Raw genomic sequence first — 20,836 nt, forward strand, 5'->3', positions numbered from 1 at the left:
TTTTTCCAAAAATATACTTACATATTTTAAAATAGCTACAGTCATAGGATACATTTTAGTTACTTTACTATAAATCACTTAACATTATATGACATATTTTCTTGTATTTCTATATAATTCAAACATTTAATGGCTAATAATATTCAATTATATAGATGCTCTATCACTCCTATACTTTGAAGACTTGACCTGGTTACACTTTTTAGCTAATAATGTAGAGTGGCATTTTATGTGGGGGTTAGATTCTGTCATGCATTTGTCAAAAATCTTGTCAAAATCTTAAGTAGCTTTTTACTTACCTAGAAGATGTATTATATTATCACTCATTGAATCCACCTTATAAGTATTTCCTCCAGATTTGAATTGCGTTGCTGGTTGTTGAGCTGAAAATCAGATGCACCTTTTGGCTTCCCTGTAAGCACCAGATTGAGTAGGATTGTCTTTCTGAACATGTAGAATGTGCATAGTTGATTCTAGTAAGTTAAATGTGTGCAATAAGACTCCGCTTTGAACATCTTCAGACATTTGACAGCGTGTGTATGTAACAGAAGAGAGATCTTAACTGAAATAACAGAGTGAAAACTCCTCTAGACTGGGCATACCTGAAGGGCAAGGACTGTGGCCTCCTTATTTGTAAGGAAGCACCAAGGACAGCCCTCTGTCCTTGGTTAAGGTGGTGTTTGTTAAAGACAAGCAGAAATGCCTGTGAATAGTTACTAGCACCTAAAATTAAGCGCCTTGGATTGTCGAACCAGTATAACTCCAGTCCACATGGTACGCTTTTAAGAAATACATTTTCTAGGAAAGCCAACAATTAAAATTATACTCACTTTTATTAGCACAGTTGGTTATAAAGAACCTAGTTCAGGCCTAATCCTTGGGTGGATTTTCCCCCCAAGACTGCTTCATGAACTTTTAAAGGGAGTAAAATATGGCTGAAGCAATTTAAATCCCCCTTTTTGATAAAAATAGCTAGAAGCATGTTATTTTTTAGTGTATGGGTAGTTGGAGAACATGTTGAGCTTATTTACTGTTGCAAATTGATGCTGGATGACACATTGACTTAAAGAGTAAAATCTTTTAAGACTTGTAAAAGAAAATGGTGCAAGCAGTCACACATATAAATATATGTTATGTATGTATGCATATTGCATTTATATATATATATTTTAAGTGATTCCTGCTATTCTAGAGAAGACTAGGAACGACTCTCAACTTTTGAAGTGTCAATAATTATTCAATAAACATTTATCTCCATAGTTTGATTTGTAGGTTTAGTTTCCCTATCCATTCATGTTAAATCTGTGGCCTTCCAAAAATGAGTCTGTTGGCAGATTTATACTGGCCCATCCCTGTTTTCATATATAACATCCTTTAGGGTCATGAGTTTTTCTAATCGAACGGGAAGCCAACAGCTTGGACCTTGCACTTCCTCCCAAATATCCAACGAGGATAAAAGTTCTGGAGCAATTTGTGGGCTGAATCTTACAAAGCTTGAGAGGTGTTCCCAAACTTTGGGGTCATAGAGTAGAAAAGTTTGGGTCGTGCGCTACCTAGGGAGAAATCAGAGAGAGAAAACGTTGCGTAAGACTTTCTTTCAACTGTGTAGTTACTACCACAGACCGGGTCTGCGGCAGGCGCACGCCCCCCTCCTCATCCTCCGCTTCATCTCACCCCTCTGGGTCCCTTCGCGCCGCACGCAAATTGCTTCCGGGGCGCGGCGGACGTCGCTTCCGGAGGAACATGGCGGCCACGGAGGACGAGCGGCTGGTCGGGAGTGGGGAAGGAGAGCGGCTGGATTTCCTCCGGGACCGGCACGTGCGGTTCTTCCAGCGCTGCCTCCAGGTCTTGCCGGAGCGCTATTCTTCCCTCGAGACCAGCAGGTAATTCTTGGCCACAGTGAAAGGGGCGGGCACGGTTTCCGGCGCCGAGGAGCCTGAGGGCTAACTGGGAGACCGCTGGGGCTGCGCCGCGGTCCACCCGGCACGGCCCGGGGCCTCCCTCTCCGGCGGGCCTGCCGTCCCCTTCGTGTCCCCGAGATGCGGCGGGATGGAGGAAGCTGGACGGCGGGGCCTTTTGGAATCTCCAGTTTCCGCCCTTTTCACTTCCCAGCCATTTTCCCTGTCAACTCTGAGCATCCTTTTAGCTTCCTCTCTGAGCCTGAGACAATTGGCCTCACTTCTTCCGAGTAGAAAGGAAAAAAGACAAAGCGTTTGTCGTCGTATTTTAGATAAGTAGCCTCTCCTGTGCTTCCCTTTTCGTCTCTGAAGTCCTTAGTTTTTAATTGAATGCCTGTATGGTGTTTGATGTGTAGGAGCGGCAGAGAACCTCTAAAGTGGGAGTAGAAATGAACTTTCCAGGAATTCTAAGTCTAACGATAGGAGAAGATCGGCGAAAGAGGTGCAATGGTGCGTGAAGCAGCCTGTTAAAAGTGTGTTTGCCTTGTAAGCTGGAGTTGGCTGAGGAGTGTTATCTGGCAGAGGCTAAGAAACTGAATTAGTCATTCAGAGTAAAAGACTGAAAATGAGAAGAACGAAAGGAGGCGGCGATCTTTGCTCTGCACTGCTGTGTTTTGAAGCGAGGCTCCAAAGCTCGTGGGAAGAGAGTAGATCGTTTTTTACGCTGATCTCTCTCCGCGTTTTCTGAACGCTTCAGTCTCGACGTATTTTGTACATTGCATGACTGGGTCAGTTTTGGAAGTTTTATAGGTTGCTTCTGCATATGTGGTCAAGAACTGTTTATTGTGGTTCGTGCTGGAGTACGGCTGAACAAGAAAAGCAAGCCATTTCAACAGAATTCTATGGCATGTGTTAGTATAGGATTCATGGTAGCATATAGGAAGGGCAGGTTCCTAATCCAGGTTTCTTTGGAGAGACTTTCCCTAGTCACCCTTTCCGAAAGAGACCACTTCCAATCACGGCCTGAAATTATTTATTTATTGGTTTATTTGTTTAATATCTTTCTTTTGCACTGGACTGTAAACTTCATGAAGGCAGAATCTTTGTCTATCTTATTTATGTCTATAACACTGAGGCTGCCTGGTGCAGTATGGTAACCACTAACTACCTTTGGCTATTTAAATTTGAATTAGTTAAAATTAAATCAAGGGCTGGCCCGGTGACCCGATGGTTGAGTTCACCTGCTCCACTTTGGTGGCTGGGGTTTGTAGGTTCGGATCCCAGATGTGGACCTACACACCAATCATGAAGCCATGCTGGGGTGGAGTCCCACATACAAAATAGAGGGAGATTGGCACAGATGTTAGCTCAGAGACAATCTTCCTCACAAAAGAGAAAAAAATTAAGTTAAAAATTCACTTCCTGGGGCCAGCTGTGGCCAAGTGGTTAAGTTCCCCCGCTCTGCTTCAGTGGCCGGGGTTTCAGTGGTTTCACGGGTTCAGATCCTGGGCGCAAGCCTTCGCACCTCTCATGCAGCCATGCTGAGGCGGTGTCCCATATAGCAACTAGAAGGACCTACAACTAGAATATACAACTGTATCCTGGGGGGCTTTGGGAAGAAGAAGAAAAACAAAGAAGATTGGCAACAGATGTTAGCTCAGGGCCAATCTTTAAAAAATTTGTTTTTAAACAAATTTTTAAATTTGTTTGCAGTAGCCACCATATTTCAAGTGCTCAATCACCTCATTGGCCAGTGACTTTTGTTTCTATTTCAACATTTCCGTTACCTCAGAAAGTCCTTCTGCACAGCGTTGTGCTAGGACCTTGAATAGTGTCTGGCATGTGAGAAGCACTAAGTGAATATTTGTTGAATAATGTGAGCTGAGGCCAGAAGGATGAACAGATTCTTGTTAAAGTAGGAGCAAAGCATGATTTTTATATTCCTTTCTCCATCCATAGATATTGATTGACTAGCAGACTTAAATGAAGATTTCTAAAGCTCAGTCCATTGATCATAATGGTATAGAATATTGAGAAAAATGTTGATAAATCACATTTATATTTTGTGGGGATTAATTTTATGTGAATTCAAAGTATTTGGGTAACAAAAACCTTCCATCCTATTGTGATTGTTAAACAGTTGAACTTTGCTTGTAGCCATCATTATAGATCCATGGTTGCATTTTCAAAATTCCAATGAGTTTAATTGGTCTATTTAAAATCCCAGCATGGACAAAACCATATAGATTAATGAATGTTGGCAGTAAACTATGTAATCCTCACAGCATAAGTAAAAGCAAACAGCAAAAATTGTCTGATTGGACAACTAATTTAACGCTTGATTTTATGGCTTTAGTATAATCTTCCAGGCATTATATATTAGATAATAGTTGTATCATAGTCCATTGGATAAGAAATGTTAATTATATCCTTTTTATGTCTCATGTTTGTCACTTGAGTAGAATTTTTTCATTGTTTTTGGTTTTCTCATGTCTCACTTAACCACATTGAAGATAACCTGTACATATTAGTTTTTGTAGTGATTTTTTTTTAAGCTTTTCAGTTTTTCTCTTTCTTGATTCACAGTCTTTACTTACCTCAGTTTAGCCTTAAGTCTTTTGTGGTGTATATGATTCATAATTGACTTTTAAGATGCTTGAGAAAAAGCTCCAGCCTTTTAAGCAAAGGTGACTGGTCACAACATTTCTACTAATACTAGAGTTTTAAGATGAAACAATATGTTGACTAAGTCGAAGTCTTAACCAGTATGGCAGTTCAGTTCCACACGCATTTATTGAGTGCCTACCATGTGCTTGGGCATGGGGATGTGGTCTTAAACCAATGATTCAGGTGTTCCTGTGTTCACTTGTTTTTACTGATGGATATAAACGACTGACATTTAGGAAGGCTAATAGAGTAGACATTTAGACACTTATTTTCTGACCCACCATTTTGGCAAAATTGAAAAAAAAACATTTCATTGTTTCTTTTAGTCTGACAAATAGAAATAAATAACTTTTATTTTTCTAATAACAATGGCTTTTTGAAAACAAAAAAGTATGTTGTTTGTTGTTTCAGCCGAGGTTTTTCTTTTATATGTATTAACTTCTGAAAAGTGGTAGTTACCAGTTAGCTCAAGTGAATATTAATCCTTGGATTGTGAGCTTTGTCAATTAACAGGTTTCTTTTTTATGAGTGGTTTAGAGAGGTATTTTGGTTTTGAGATATTGTTGCCATTTGTATTTGGATAATGGGAATTAGAATAGGCTTTTTTTATTGAGAATCAAAATATTGACCATTTTCTATTATGTTATTTTTACAGATCCAACTGTTCTAGAAGAAGGGTTTAGTCAATGATTTTATCTTACAAGACATTCACAATCTACTTAGTCTTTCTCATGGCCTTCCATATTCCCCTATGTATCCTGTGTTTTAACCACTCAGCGCCTGCCATCCCGCAGATAACTACTCTGTCCTTTCATTCCCTCCCTTATCTGAAGCATATCATAGTCTAGCAGTGTGTCTCTCAAAGTGTGATGGTGATAGTGGGAGGCTCTTAATCAGTGACATCGGGTGCTTATAAAAATACATGTACCTGGGCTCCTCTCCGGATCTACTGCATTGGACAATCTGTGTAGGCCTGGGAGTCTTCATTATAACAAGCATCCCGGGTGGTTCTGATGCTGCTGATCCCCTGAGCACACTTTGAGTGTGTTTGCAAAATAATTGTGTTATTCACAGGACATTCTGGAATCACCTAAGTGGCTCAACCTGAAGAGAGACAGGGCTCAGAAAAGGCTTTTTGGAAGAAGTAACCCTGGAGCTAAATATTAAAGAATGTGTTCAGTTTGTTGGGGGGTGGGGGGGGCGGGGGGCGGTGGATTATAGGTAAATGGGCAATAAATAAAGACAATAAAGGCAGATACATGAGTGTTGAGCACAGAGACTTCCATCAGTTCTCTAATATTGGTTCAAAATGTAAGGCAGGTGCGGTAGGGATTTAGTCTGGAGGGGTAGACATGGGCCAGATCACAGACAGCTTTGTGGGCCATGTCTAGAAACTTGAATTTGATATCATGTAAGTGATGGGAAGCTGCCAGGTAGTGGATCTTCCTAGTTAGATATGCATTTCAGAGTGACCATTGGTCGTTGTATTAAGTGGGACAAGAACCAGAATCAGGAAGACCAATTAGGAAGCTGTTGCAGTAGTCCAGGAGCCAGGTGCTAGGGCACAAGAAGCAGGGATAGAAAGGAGGGGATGAAGGAAGAAGGAGCCCCAGGATTCTAGGGTTGGAACTGCCATCTGGTCTAGAGAACAAGAGGCAAAAGCAGCAGGTTGAGAAGGGGAGAAGGCATTTTCTGTAATAGCACATACCGTGTAGCTGCTTGGATATTTTCCCCTCATGATTTAACCTACTTAAGGTTAGGTGGCTTATTTTATTCATTTTTGTCACAACATCTAGTTTGTAGTAGATGTTCAGTAAATGTTTGTTATTGAAAAATTATTTTGCATGTTAAATAATTCCAAAGATGTGTGACTGTACTTGAAAACATTTACCAGGTGAATCAGCTATTTAAAAATATTACAGATGAAGAATAAGGCTTAAAATTGTAGAGTTCATGCAGTCTTTCATTCCGAAGTATTTATTGAGGTCTCTGTGCTGTATATTTTAACTTCATGATTATTTCTAATGTGTCCTCTATGGCTCTCTCTCCATTTCCACTGTTATCAGTTTTATTGAGTGTCTGTGTTCTTAGTTAATGTAGCTCCTGGTTTATAATTTTAGAACTCTTTGCAATATGATTTAGCTATAGCTCCACCTGAGATCTAGGCAGGAATGCAGTCCACTTTTAAAGACCCTTGGAGATGCCAGTAAAGAGATTTTAGTAGAAAGGGGCACACCACGTGATCCAAAGTTTGGGAATCTGGTCATCGTCCAGAAATCAGTGTTTCCAATATACTTCCAAATGGTCGCTCACCTGCTCTAGCCTGACAATACACTACAAATTTAGTGGCATAGGAAAATCAGGTTAGTATGGCTAAATTTTCTTTTTCCACTACCCAGACTTTTTCTTTTTGTTCTTCTTAATCCTTGTTTATTTCATGCTGTTTTTTAAGCCTGAAAAATTTGTTCTTAGGCCTGAAAGTTTTGAGATTTTTTTGGAGACATCATTTAGTTTACCCCTCCCATCTGCAAACTGATCCTCTGGTGAAGCAACTTGATTTGGCAACCTCAGCAGGTTGTTTTATCAACAGCCTCATATTTTTCCACTGTTATCTCTGTCTTCCTTTTGCTTTTTTCCATAATAGTGCTTTAATCAACTAAATTATTAGATGCTTAATTTTATCTGATTGTAATCATTCACTTTATGGATAACAGCAAAACTGAAAACCCTGATAGAGCTCTCTAGGAGAGTTAGCTATAGTATTGCAGGTCTTTTATTTGTCAGTTAATTCAATAAATATTTGAGTGCATACCACGAACAAGGCAGACCTTGTCTCTTGAGACATTATCACCAAGAGCAGTGATTTTCCAACTTGGCTTTTGTTAGGTAGAAGTTTTTCCCTTGTCTAAAGTGTCATTTTGTTTTGGAGAAGAGTGGAATTGAATTCTTCTTTGCTTCTCCTCTTGTTATCTAATGGTTGCTAGCCCTTTCCAGCCAGAGATCAGAGAGAGAATTACACCCTAGAAAAAATGAGTTACTGTTTTCTCATTCCTCCCAAAGTTGGTAATAACATTCTAGATAATACCATTCTAGATACACAGGAAAGAAGTTAATTTATTATATACAGTGGATGCCTTGGGGCAGTAAGTCTTGATTCTCTTTTGGAATCTGTTAGAAAGGTTACGGAATGTGCCAAGTGGCTCTACTACAAGATTTTAGACCAAATAATTTGTAGTATTAACTTATCAGTATTAGTCATAGGAATTATTAGAATATGGAAGTGAGATAACCATGCTCAAACAACATTGTAGAATGCATCTCAACATGAAAGGAATGATATATAATAAACTCTGTATGTAAAAAGCAGTCACTAAGGCACTAGTTTTTGTGGAAGCACAAGGTTTAGATTTCTGATTTAGTATACAATCTTAAGGGGCGACATTGTTGCCTTATAGTTTTTCACTCCATCAAAGAATGTTTCTCTCTTGGAAAATGGAGCTAAAATGCATTAGTACTTTTTAAAGTGTTCCTTATTTCCCAAAATTCGTTAAAAGTATTTTTTCCAAGGGAGTCACTTTATTGGTAAATAAATTTGAATAAAGATGGATTTATTCTAACATTCCTTAAGAATTAACCACCAGCTATAAGCATAGTTGCTCTTGGCAAATAAGTGAAAATTGTGATTTTTATATATTTTCTAGCCTTTTGGCCTTATTTTACAGATTAGGTGCAGGGAAATCTCTTTTTTATGTCTACTTTTAGCCTTCAGGTTGCTAATATACTGGCTTCAGTGAATTCAGGTATGCTTCAGATGATTAGGATTGGTCTCTTAACTCCTAAATGTCTCTTTTTAAAAAATTGAAACAAGGGGGTCAGTTCACATGCTCCACTCGGTGGCCCAGGGTTGGCAGGTTTGGATCCTAGGCACAGACCTCTGCACTGCTCATCAAGCCATGCCATGGAGGTGTCCCACATACAAAATAGAGGAAGATTGACTCAGATGTTAGCTCAGTGACAATCTTCCCCAAGCAAAAAGAGGAAGATTGGCAACAGATGTTAGCTCCAGGCCAATCTTCTTTGCCAAAAAAAAAGAGGAAAATTTGAAACAAAACTTTGATATTATTAAATTATAAAAATAAATTGGGTCTTCTGGCTTTTGCAAGATGGGAGTATTGTTTAAATTGTAAAATTAGAATGAGTTTATTATTTTTCTGAACCAGGAAGACTTCAGTGGTTTGATAGTTAAGATGAAATTTTACGTTTTTTTCTTTTAGGTTGACAGTTGCATTTTTTGCGCTCTCCGGGCTGGATATGTTGGATTCCTTAGATGTGGTGAACAAAGATGATATAATAGAGTGGATTTACTCCCTGCAGGTCCTTCCCACAGAAGACAGTGAGTGAGTTTTTAGCAGTATATTTTTAGTGTGACTAGTTGTACCTGACGTAATGTGTGTTGGACTAGGAAATCTTAGTATTTATTCATAAACTATTAATGTATTTTATTCATCTATGTTTTCTGTTCAAATACCAAGACTTAACGAGTGTAGTCATTAATCTCTTGAGAGAACAATTTAGAGTCATCTGGGATTAAATAGATTCACAGTTGTTGCGCCATGCTGTGTTGTGTACTTCTGCTTTGATGAATCTTGTTGATTATTTGTATTCCATGTTTATGTCCGAGTAGTTTTATCATATTCGATGTGTTTTTCATTCTCAAGCATTCTTTTTGTCTCTTCAGTGAAAAACTCTTTTCCATCAGAAAGTTTTATTTCAATCTCCTGGTTGTTTTCCCTCTACTGTTTCATTAGTAGTTCTTTAATGGTTTCTTAGCGCTCTTACTTACACTTTAATCATTTTTATGCTTCTTAAAACTTCATAAATTTTGATCAAATAAAGTCTCAAAATTCCTAAATTACCTGATCAACTAAACACACACGTTTTATAAACTCTATTGTTCACTATTAAGTGTAAAATACCTAACTTCAATTTACCTTTTAAAGGCTAGAAATTCTAACTTTGAAAAGATTAAACAAATAAACTCCCAGAAAAATCATGCAATTTTTATCATGGTCACCACTCACATGTCTTTTAAGAGTCAGCATTTATAAATTAACAGTGTGGTTCGTTGGTTGGAGTAATCATATACAAATCTCCCCCAGATGAATTTAGGAGAAATAATAGGCTAAAGCTTTATTTAGAAAGAGAGAGAGAAAAGAGGTTTGATCTATTAGTAGATGCTATTGCATAGAGTTTGTGGCTTTATACTTTATTGTTCTTGAAGTTCATTGTGTTTGTTTTTATATAACTTTTAAAATCTGTGCCTGTTGATGAATTCTTATTAAAAAATGATTAAGCCTTTTGAACTAGGTCTACCAGAATTTAATACATAAATATCTAATCACTTTTCACCAGCTACGTGAAGCAGCGTATGTGATGTATTGGTTAGTAATTATAGATTCTAACATGTTGTCCAGTAGAATTTATTGAATATTCTGCTAAACCTGTAGAGAAGGCTGTGATAGGGTCCTCACTCTCTAGGAGCTTTTGGCTGAGGTGAGGTCCCAGTGCTAGTCATCTGCAAAATGAAAGTAATTTGTATTTTCCCTTTTTACCAGCATTTTTTTTTTCACTAATTTAAGTGAAAGTCTGGGGTTTTTTGCAAAGTTAGATACTAGCCAGATGCAAGGTAGTATTATTACAGCTTCTGATTTTTGTTTGTTTAGCAAGAATACGTATGTGTCCTGATCAAATTATACACTGTAGTGTCTTAAAGAAATATATCTCACATAGTACAGATGGGGAATTACACACTGTGGTACATAGAAAGCTGTTCTGTAAGTTTTTGCTAAAATATCTTTTTTATTACTTTTAGAAAAAAATTTACTGATATTCATTCCCCTGAAATAAAATGGCCATTGTCTCTATAGAAAAGTGTGGACCCATAAACCAATGTTACCTCAATTAAAAAAAAAAAGTTAAAAAAAAAAGGAAAGAAAAGTGTGGACCATAACATTTTAGTGAGAGATCTAATACTATAGGTTACACTTACTAGAACATTGGTCACTTACTCACCATACTTCAAACTTTCTGTCTTTTCTTATAATTTTCCCCACTTTTTAGGGCTATTTACTGGTTCTGTGGTTGAGCTGTTTTTTTGTCTGTTCTTTACTATGTGTTTACTTTCCCCTTCTATTTTTTTTAGTGAAATGAGTTTTTTACAACAAAGAGAGAAGTTTTTTTAATACCTTGTTGTTTTTAAATAGCTGCTTACCTGACTCATTGTTTGATCTTTTGTTGTGAGAGATTTGCTATTATCTGAGCTTTCATATTATCCGTAATAATTGTGTTTGCTACAAACTCACTGGAATGACTAAAATGAAAAGGGTGAAGTAGAATAAGTGTTGATGAGGATGTAGCACAACTGGCACTCTCATCCAGTGCTGAAGGAGTTTTACAGCTGCTTTGGAAAACGGTTTGGCAGTCTTTACTAAAGCTGAACACATGTACCGTCTGTGACCCAGCAATTCTACTCCTAGTACATTCTCAGCGAAATGAAATCATGTGTTCACCAAAAGGTATGTACTAGAATGTTCATAGCAGTATTTTTCACAGGAGCCCAGAAGTAGGAACTATACAAACTATCTGTCATCAGTATAATGGATAAATGACGTATTAGAATGGAATACTAGGCAGTAATGGGAAAGAACAATCAATCTATAACTCCATGCACAAATTTGGATAAATGTCACAAACATGTTTTGAAAGAAAGAAGTACATAGTGTATTATTCCATTTATATAAAGTACAAAAATAGGCAAAACCAGTCGGAGCTTTTGGGAGTGACTAGAAGGAATGAGGAAGGAGCTTCTCGGGTGCTGTCATGTGCTTCTTCCTGAGTTGAATGCTGGTTGTACAGGGGAGTTTACTTTGTATGAGTTCATTGAGCGGTTGTGCTTTTCTTATGTTTATTATACTTTGATGAAAGCTTAAAATTTTTTTTCTTTGAATTGGGATCGGTACTCACTGTCTCTTTTGAGACCTATCAGAATTCTCTTTCCCATTGTACTGTGAAGTCCATGGACTTCATTGGTTTGAAGCCCATTGCTATTTTTTTCAATCATTCCTGCTTAACTGTTGGTTAAAATATTTTTGCTTACATCTGAATTGTAAACTTCTGGAGGGCAGAGAATGTGTCTGTCTTACATTTCTTTTCCCTTTCAGTGCCTAAAGTATTGTTAGATATCAGCAGTTGTTGGACTGCTATTATTCACCTGTACCTTCTCCAACTTTACTGTTCCTCTTTTCTGTATTCTCACATTTCACCTAGAGCATCCGGAGCATCCTCTGGCTCCTCAAGTGTTTTCTCATTCATAAGGCATTTGAAGGCTGAGTAGAATATGCTTTCTCTAAATCATAGGTCTGTATTTGTCCCACTTTGTTATATCACATAAAATCTTAGGGAATTAAAAAATCCGAAAACATTAAACAAAGTCTGGAGACCATAAAGGAAAAATTTGATAGATTTGACTAAATATTTTAAAATGTTATCAGTGGAAGATAAAGTTAGATAAGTGATAGACTTGGAGGAAATTATGGCATATATATAATAGACAAAATATTATTATCCAGACTATGAGAAATTATTTAAGATTGAGAAGAAAATGACACATTGCCGTTTAGAAAAATGACAAACTTTATGAAAAGGTTCGCAAAAGAAGTACAGATAGCCAGTAAATACATGAAAAGAGGGTTAGCCTTACTAGAAATCAGAGAGATTCAGTAGAAACAGTGATATTACATTATTTTTTACCTAACACCTCAACTTAGCAAAAAGTTTTAAAAAGTTGGCAAGTGTATGGAGGAAAGAGAAATTTAATATTCTTTTGGTGGAAGTGAAAATGTTTACAACATTTTGAAGGGCATTTTAGCAGTATTATTTTTTTTACTCTATCTGACATATTGTCACGTGTGTTGTACTGGGTTGAATAATGGCCCCAAAAAGATATATTCACCAGGACCTCCAAATAACTTTATTTGGAATAAGGATGTTTACAGATGTAATTAAGGTAAAGATCTCAAGATCAATGGCTGATGTCCTTATAAGAGGAAGGAGAGGGAGATTTGAGACACAGAGGGGAAGGCCATGTGAAGATGGAGGCAGAGATTAAAGTGCTGGGTCAGCACACTAAGGATCGCCAGGATTGCCCACAGCCTCCAGAAGCTCAGAGAGAGGCATGGAACGGATTCTCCCTCAGAGCCTCCAGAAGGAACCGACCCTGCCAACACTGTGGTTTTGGACTTCTGGGCTCCAGAACTGTGAGAGAATAAATTTCTGTTGTTTAAAGCCTCCAGGTTTGTGGTAATTTGTTACTAACCCCAGGAAACTGAGACATGTGCACAAAATGTTTGTTTTGGCATTGTTTATTACAGTAACAAATGAGAAGCAAAATAAATGTTCACCAAAAGGGAAACAGTTAAATAAACTATGGTCCAGTAAAGAATACTGTGCAATAGTAAAGTGATTGAGGTAGACCTCTGTATGTATTGATGTGAAATTGTTCATCATGTGTGGTTAAATGATAAATGCCAACTTGTACAGAGGTGTTTTGCTTAAATAATCTTGGGATGTAAATATATAGGAAAAACTGAAAGGATACGTAGAAAATCTTTGTGGAGGGGGGAGGTAGATGGGAACAGAAGAGGAGGATGGCAGGGTACTGTTTGAATGTTTACAGTATGTTTCTGTATTTAAAAATTCAAGTTGGAAAAGCTTTAGCTTAACTTCTCTTCAAAACAAAAAAAAATAAAACTGAACTTAAAGTTATATGGTTATACACAAATATTGATGTTTTGCTAATGGCAGAAATAATGGTTTACATTATTTAATATTGTTTTCAAAGCACTGTCAAATATACCATCGAATTTGTTCTTCACCTAATCTGCCTTCCCCAGAAGAGGAAAATGAGAGGCAGAGTGATTAAGAGACCTGCCCGAGGTCACACACGGTTGTCAAGTGATAGAGTTGGACTAAAATCCCAGGCTTCTGACTCCAAGTCCCAATGCTGCTTCACTGTTGAAGTATATGGGTCCCTGGTGGAAACTATTTATATATATATATGTATATATATATGTCATGTATGCCACTTAAGTACATTGTGAATATTTCATCACAATTAACCCTGACCTTCCGCTTAACTCCAGGATTGTGAAGACGCTAGTAGTACCCTGCTAATAAGTGTGTGGTCAGCCCATTGGAGTATTGGAGCCTTTCTCATCAACCTCAGGAGGAAGATTTAGGAAACACAAGAGATGAGGCTGGGAATTGTATGTTCCCTTCTCTGATCAAGGGCACAACCAGAAAATTTTAGAGCTGAAACAGAGCAAGGAATATTATAGTCCATCATTTTATAAATGAGGGTATTAAGGTCCAGAGAGATTAGTAATTTATCCACAATAATATAGCTAGTTAATGCTAGAGGCAAAATTAGAATACAGTTTTCTGTTTTCTAGTCTTTTGATATTTCCATTACTGGGTATTTCCAATACTGGTTAAGTGCAGTAGGTACTCTGTTTATCATGTATGTTTTTCTGAGATATGGCTTTTTTTAATGAAAACTTAAGCTGTCTTATGGCTCTAAAGGAACATAGTTCTGGTATCTGTTCCTTAATAGATCCCATAAAATTTTAGGATTAAGTGTTTGGAAATGTAGGTAAAGTGGTTTAATATTAAAAGGTAAAATGTTTAATGATTTTATTTTTTTAGTAGATTTTACAGTCAGAGTGCTGTCCTTTTCTAATAACATACTTAAAATGTAAATATAGTTTTATTTGGCTAAATTGAGCATGTTCCACATTTTAAAAATTATAGAGCACCTGTTTTGGAAGCATTATATAGATCAAGCATTTTTTGCTAAGATAGTCCCACAGTGGTTGGTTTATGTACCCCAGCTGTCCCTGGGCCACACCACAGATCTTTCACAATCCAACTGCAATTCTAAATGAAATGCTGTTAAATCTCTAATCTCTGTGAAAGTCTCCCACATGTGTTTTCTTTAATTGATCTAGATTTGATTCTGAAACTAATCTGTAAAATTTAGAAAATAGATATAAAAAAACTTTTTTAAGCTATAGAATTTTTTATTTACTTTGTCTGGGTCTCTCTTGATATCCTGAAACAAGGAGTTGTGTAATGTATGTCCTTTTACTGGGAAATCTTGTGTTTCTTGAGACCGGTGAGGAATTATTTCTATTGTCATAAAATGTAAATGTCCATTTTTACATAAAAAATTTCCACATTCCTCACTTGAATTCTGTTTGCTTAGTTCAAACATCTAACTTTTAAAATGGAGATTAGAAAGTTAAGAACATCACCAAATGAGGTTTTGAATTATAGCATGATCACTGTTAATAGTGTGGTGCTATTTTAGCCCAAGAATTGTCCTTTATTAGAAGCACCTAAGTATAATTTTTAACATATTTTCATTTTATCTTTCACAATAAAGTTTTCTCTTAGAGAGGAAATATGCCACTTTCTTCTTATGTAAAGCAACTCCACTGATTAAAATGTCTTTTTAAACGCTCATTTCAGTTTTATATCGTACAAGTTTATAACCATTTTCCTTGTTTTCCTAAGAATTTCTAAATGCACTGTCTTTTTGATGCTTGACATGTAGTTGGTGTTTATTATGAGTGTAATTGTAAAACTGTAAGTTAAAAAGTGAGATATGACCCAATCATCAGGCAGGAGTCAGATTTGTAGCTTAACGATTGTCTTTCACGAGGAGGCACACAAATAAAGAGATTGTTTTTCCTTTCAGTTGATAGCTAAACACACTATATTCTCTAATAACACATCCTTCTACATTCACATAAGCACACATACGTATTACATCCATGTAGTTGTTTCCGTTTTTTCTGCTTCTCCTTTTCTTCCCATCTACCCAATTTCATCTTTCTGAAGTAATCTGGATTTTTGTGATATTTTGCTATCTGAACTCCTTCCGTGTAACAGGATAAACTGGTTTGACTTCATGGCTCTACAATGGTGGAGGATGCATTCATCAAATCAGTGGTTCTTCCTTCTGGCTGTGTATCAGACAGGATTGTTTTTCTTTTTTATATGTGATTGTCCAGGCTCCACTCTCAGGGATTTGATATGAACCTGGCTTAGGACCAAAGAAACATAGACATGTTTTCAAACTATTCAATTGTTTCTGTGGGCAGCCACAGCACACTTTGTTTTGCTGCTACTGAATAGGAACACTAGATGGTGCTATCTAATTACTGCCAAAGAAGTTCAGACTTTATCCTGCGTATACATCCAGTTGTAAATTTGAAATGAATTGCATATTTATACTTTAATAATTATGAATAAGTAAGCTTACTAGAACTATAAAGGAAAGCACAAGAGCAGACAGATCTTGACAGGAAACAGAAAGGATCGCTAATGAGTTTTTAAGATGACAATTTGCACTCTCCTTTTGAAAAGGGGCTAAAAGGCATTTGTGTTTTAAAGAAGCTTTCCTTGAGAAATTACAGCAGAAGCTGTTCGTTTCTTCCTATTTCTCTTTTGATAAAATCCAATTAACTGATTTTAAATGGCTACTGTTTATTGAGCCATGGTCACTCTCCTGAGCTCAATCTAAATATGTCCTTTAACCCTTAACAAGAACCCTACAAGATATGCTTGCAATATACTACTGTTCCTAGTTCAAAAATGGAGGGAACTAGCTCAGAGAGGTTGTTACTTGCCTACTGAACCCAGAGCTAGTAAGAATAGAATCTTGAATTTGATTCCCAGTGTCCATGCCACAGTCTCCTAACCTTATGTGGTATTTTTGAGCATCAATATTTTTGCTGCTTTTCAGAAAATTATTAATTTAAATAAGCTGAGAACCTAGAAATGAGCAAATAGAAATGCCATTCACTCATTTACCTCTAAGGAAATGATATTTCATTCAGAAACAAATACATATTTAATCTCTACTGTATGTCAGCTTCTGTGTCAAACACCTGGCAGAATTATCTAACTTAGCAGGGGGCTCAAGAAAGGCTTCCTAATGGAAATAGAAACTCAGACCTGAAACGTGGAGTCAGAGCTTTCTTCCATCAAAAATAGAAATGGGATCAGATTTTTATAGAGGACTATTAAAAAGTCAGTAGTTTGAAAGTATAACCTTTAAAAAGGCAATCCTAGGGGAAAAAAGGAAAGAACTGATTTCAAAAATTTAAATCATAATAGGAAAACATTTTAGGCTTCAGATAAAATGCAGGGCTTAGGAAAATGCTCCTTTGAAAACAACCCCTCCCCTGAGTAGGGAGAGATGGAAACGAGTGAAGATAAAAGGATAAAGGCATCCACAGATTGGTAAGGAAGGGATTATTTTTAAAGTATAACATTACATCCAGTTTGGAATGTGGAAGAGTGGTAGGCAAATTTTTAAACATGTCCCCCTCCCCCCAGAATTCCTGTGTACTGGTTATTCAATCAAACAGTAATCTAGGTATAATAGTTCCTGCTTCTTCTCTGTGAGGGATATGTTCCAAGACCCCCAGTGGATGCCTGGAACCGTGGATAGTACTGAACCCTATATATACAATGTTTTTTCCTACACATACATACCTACAGTAAAGTGTAATTCATAAATTAGGCACAGTAAGAGATTAACAATAGTAATAGTAAAATAGAACAATTATAACTACACTGTAATACAAGTTATGTGAATGTGGTCTCTATCTCTCAAAATAGCTTATCGTACAAATTTAATTCCTTTTCCATCTTAACTAAGCACTTATCACGCGCTGTGGCCACAACTTTTTCAGTTTGAGCTGTGACAACAGACTTAGCACAAATTTCTTTTTCCTTTTTCACGATTTAACAGATAGAAGGTTCATTCTTACCATAGATCTTAGCAACCTCAGCATACAATTTTTTTCTTATTAAGTTGAGAACTTTCACCTTTTCACTTGAAGAACTTTATGGCTTCTCTTTGGCATATCCAAATTGCCAGTGTCACTACTCTTGCACTTTGGGGGTATTATTAAGTAAAATGAGGGTTACTTGAACACAAGCACTTCAATACCTCAACGTGGCTACCAAGTGACTAAAGGGCAGATAGCGTACACAGCGAGGATACGCTGGACAAAGGGATCATTCATGTCTTGGGTAGGACAGAGTGGGACAGCACAAGATTTCATCATGCTACTCAGAAAGGCGCTCATAATTTAAAACTTATGAATATTTATTTCTGGGATTTTGCATTTAATATATTCAGAGCCCAGTTGACCACGGGTAACTGAAACTGCAACAAAGAGGGGACTACTGTACTACACAGACTTGCAGATGAAGTTAAGGTTACTAATCAGCTGACCTTAAAATATGGAGATTATCTTTAGCTGTTATGTAAACAGGTGGGCCCAGTGTTATCACAGGAGCCCTTAAAAGGAGAAAGCAGAAGAGTCAGTCAGAGAAATGCAGTGGAAGAGGGCAAAAGAGAGATGCTGCAGAAGGGGAAGCCAGAGAGTCTAAGCATGAAAAGAATTTGAGCACTGTTGCTGGCTCTGAGATATAGAGACGTATGTGCAAGAAATGGCAAGAGCAGCCTCTGGAAGCTAAAGGAGGCCCCACTTGACAGCTAGCAAAGAAACGGAGACCTCAGTCTCACAACTGCAAGGAACTTGATTCTGCCAAAGAACCTGAATGAACTTGGAGGCAGATTTTCTCGCAGAGCCTCCAGTAAGGAAGGTAGCCCTACCGACATCTTGATTTTAGCCAGGTGAGATCTGCCTTGAACTCCAGACCTTACAGAGCTGTGAGATAATAAGTAAGTGGCTTTTTTATCTTCTGAGTTTGTAGTAATTTGTTATGGCAACGATGACTCATAACAGAGAACAAAATTCACCCTTGTGTCATCCCACAATATTATTTTGTTTGTTCCCCTCTGAGCTTTATTGATAAGCACCCTTTGCTTAATTATAAACATGATAATGCACATATGTGTTTGTATTCTACTTTTTCTCTTAACTTGATGATATATGTTTCTCCATGTTGCTACATAGATTTCCCTAATTATTACTTTTAATGGCGATTATACATCGCTTAATGACAGGGATAAGTTCTGAGAAGTGCATTGTTAGGTGATTTCGTAGTTGTGCAAACGTCATAGATTGCACTTAGACAAACCTAGATGGTATAGCCTACTACACACCTTGGCTATATGGTACTAACCTTATGAGACCACTGTTGTATATGTAGTGTGTCATTGACCGACATACAGTGCATGACTGTGTAATGTTCCTTTTAGTAGATACAGTATGTTATCCTTAACCTGTGTCGCTTCTAAATTTTCACTGATACTGCAGTGAGTGTTTCTTTGCATATGAGCTTTCTCCTATTTGAAGTTATTAGAGTAGATTCTCAGATGTATCATTACCAAGTCAAAGGGTATGAGCACTTTTATCATTCTTATGTAGTGGCAAGTCTTAAATGGGCTGCGAATTTAAAAGTCTTTAGCAAGGATAAGAGAACCATGTTCATCAAAATCACTATTAGATGGTATCCTTTTTAAGTAATTTTTTTGTTAATAGGTGAAGATGCTTGGTGGAAGGTTTTAAATTTAGTGGCAAGGTTTCCTAAATTGTTCAAAGAATTAATGTATAAGCCAGTGTTGTAAGTATTTGGGGGGATATAAAGCTGAATAGAGTACAGTGCCTGATTTGAAGAAATAGAAGAGTGAAAACCAGTTGTTGTGAATTAGTCATGTACCTGTCATAAGAGATGTGAAGCTGGTTCCTCATATCAGAAGCTATTTTAAATCAACTTGATTTTTTTAATTGATAATGCATGCACAGTCTGCTGAAACTACATTTCTATCTTCTCCATCTATCATGCTGGTTTTCTAATAGCTACCAAAACCATAATTATTTTCTTATTGTGGATACAACTTTTTTCATTTTTTTAATTTCTTTTTTCCAGCTTTACTGACATATTATTGACATATAACATATGTAAGTTTAAGGTATACAGCATGATGGTTTGTCACATGTATAGTATTTGCAAAATGATTACCACAATAAGATTAGTTAACACCTTCATCCCCTTACGGAATTGCCTCTGTGCTCTGTGTGTGTGTGTGTGTGTGTGTGTGTGTGTGTATGTGTATGGTGGTAACATTTAAGATCTCTCTTAACATCTTTCAGGTATATAAGATACTGTTAGTTATAGTCACCATGCTGTACATTAGATCCCCAGAACTTATTTATCTTATACTTAGAAGTTTGTCCCCTTTGACCAACATCTCCCTACTGGCAACCACTGTTCTACTCTCTTTGTACAAGTTCAGCTTTTTTAGATTCCACGTATAAGTGAGAACATGCGGTATTTGTCTTTCTCTGTCTGGCTTATTTCAGTTAGCATAATGTCCTCAAGCTTCATCCATATTGTTGCAAAAGCCAAGATTTCCTTTTTTATGGCTGAATAATATTCCTGTATATATTTTCTTTATCCATTCATCCATCAGTGGACACTTAGATTGTTTCCATATCTTGGCTATTGTAAATAATGCTGCAGTGAACATGGGGGTGCAGATATCTCTTCAAAGTAGCGATTTCATTTTCTTTGAATGTATACCTGGAAGTGGGGACGGTGGATCATATGGTAGCTCTGTTTTTGATTTTTTAAGGAACCTTCATACTGTCTTCCATAGTGGCTGCACCAATTTACATTCCCACCAACAGGGTACAAGGGTTCCCTTTTCGTGGATGTGACTTGTTTTCTTTCTTAAGTTCCTGGTTTATATTCCATTGATATCTTGAAAAATGATAATTTTTAGATTAAAAAATTACTTGTGTGAGTAAACATACTTTGAGTAGAGATTAAGAGCTAACATAGTGTTCTTCGTACTTTGAAATGAAATGGGTTATTGCACTCAGAATGAAGATTTGTCTAATACTGAAAGACAAAGTACATATATTTTCTGTGACTGTAGAACAGCTTAGACGTTTAACTTGCTGACATGTAAAGAAGCAATGAGTTCGAATAAAAAGATGGGAAGTTACGATTCTGGCTCCTGTTATGTTATTAACTGACTGTTTTCCTTGAACATGTCACTTAACCTCTAGGCTTCTACTTTCTGTTCTGAGAATGGGAGATTGAATATGTTGATCCCATGAAATATGGTCATATAGGAGAAGTATGAACGTGTTTTGTACACGGTGAGGTGGTTTATAAACTAAAAATAAGTGGTAGGATATTGTCATTTTGTCTCTGACTGT

The 20,836-nt window shown here is 36.9% G+C and overlaps 1 protein-coding gene across 1 annotated transcript in view; it reads left to right on the forward strand.

Annotated features, from left to right (window-relative positions):
- The first annotated feature begins 1,711 nt into the window (after positions 1-1,711).
- PGGT1B (protein geranylgeranyltransferase type I subunit beta) overlaps positions 1,712-20,836 on the forward strand; it is a 50,132-nt gene continuing 31,007 nt past the window's right edge. The window contains exons 1-2 of the mRNA XM_014842743.3: positions 1,712-1,883; positions 8,840-8,958. Coding sequence (XP_014698229.2) covers positions 1,744-1,883; positions 8,840-8,958 — 259 coding nt within the window. The 5' untranslated portion in view covers positions 1,712-1,743. The remainder of the gene's footprint in view (positions 1,884-8,839; positions 8,959-20,836) is intronic.

Source organism: Equus asinus, chromosome 9 (genome assembly GCF_041296235.1).
Source record: "Equus asinus isolate D_3611 breed Donkey chromosome 9, EquAss-T2T_v2, whole genome shotgun sequence".
Taxonomy (NCBI): Eukaryota; Metazoa; Chordata; class Mammalia; order Perissodactyla; family Equidae; genus Equus; species Equus asinus.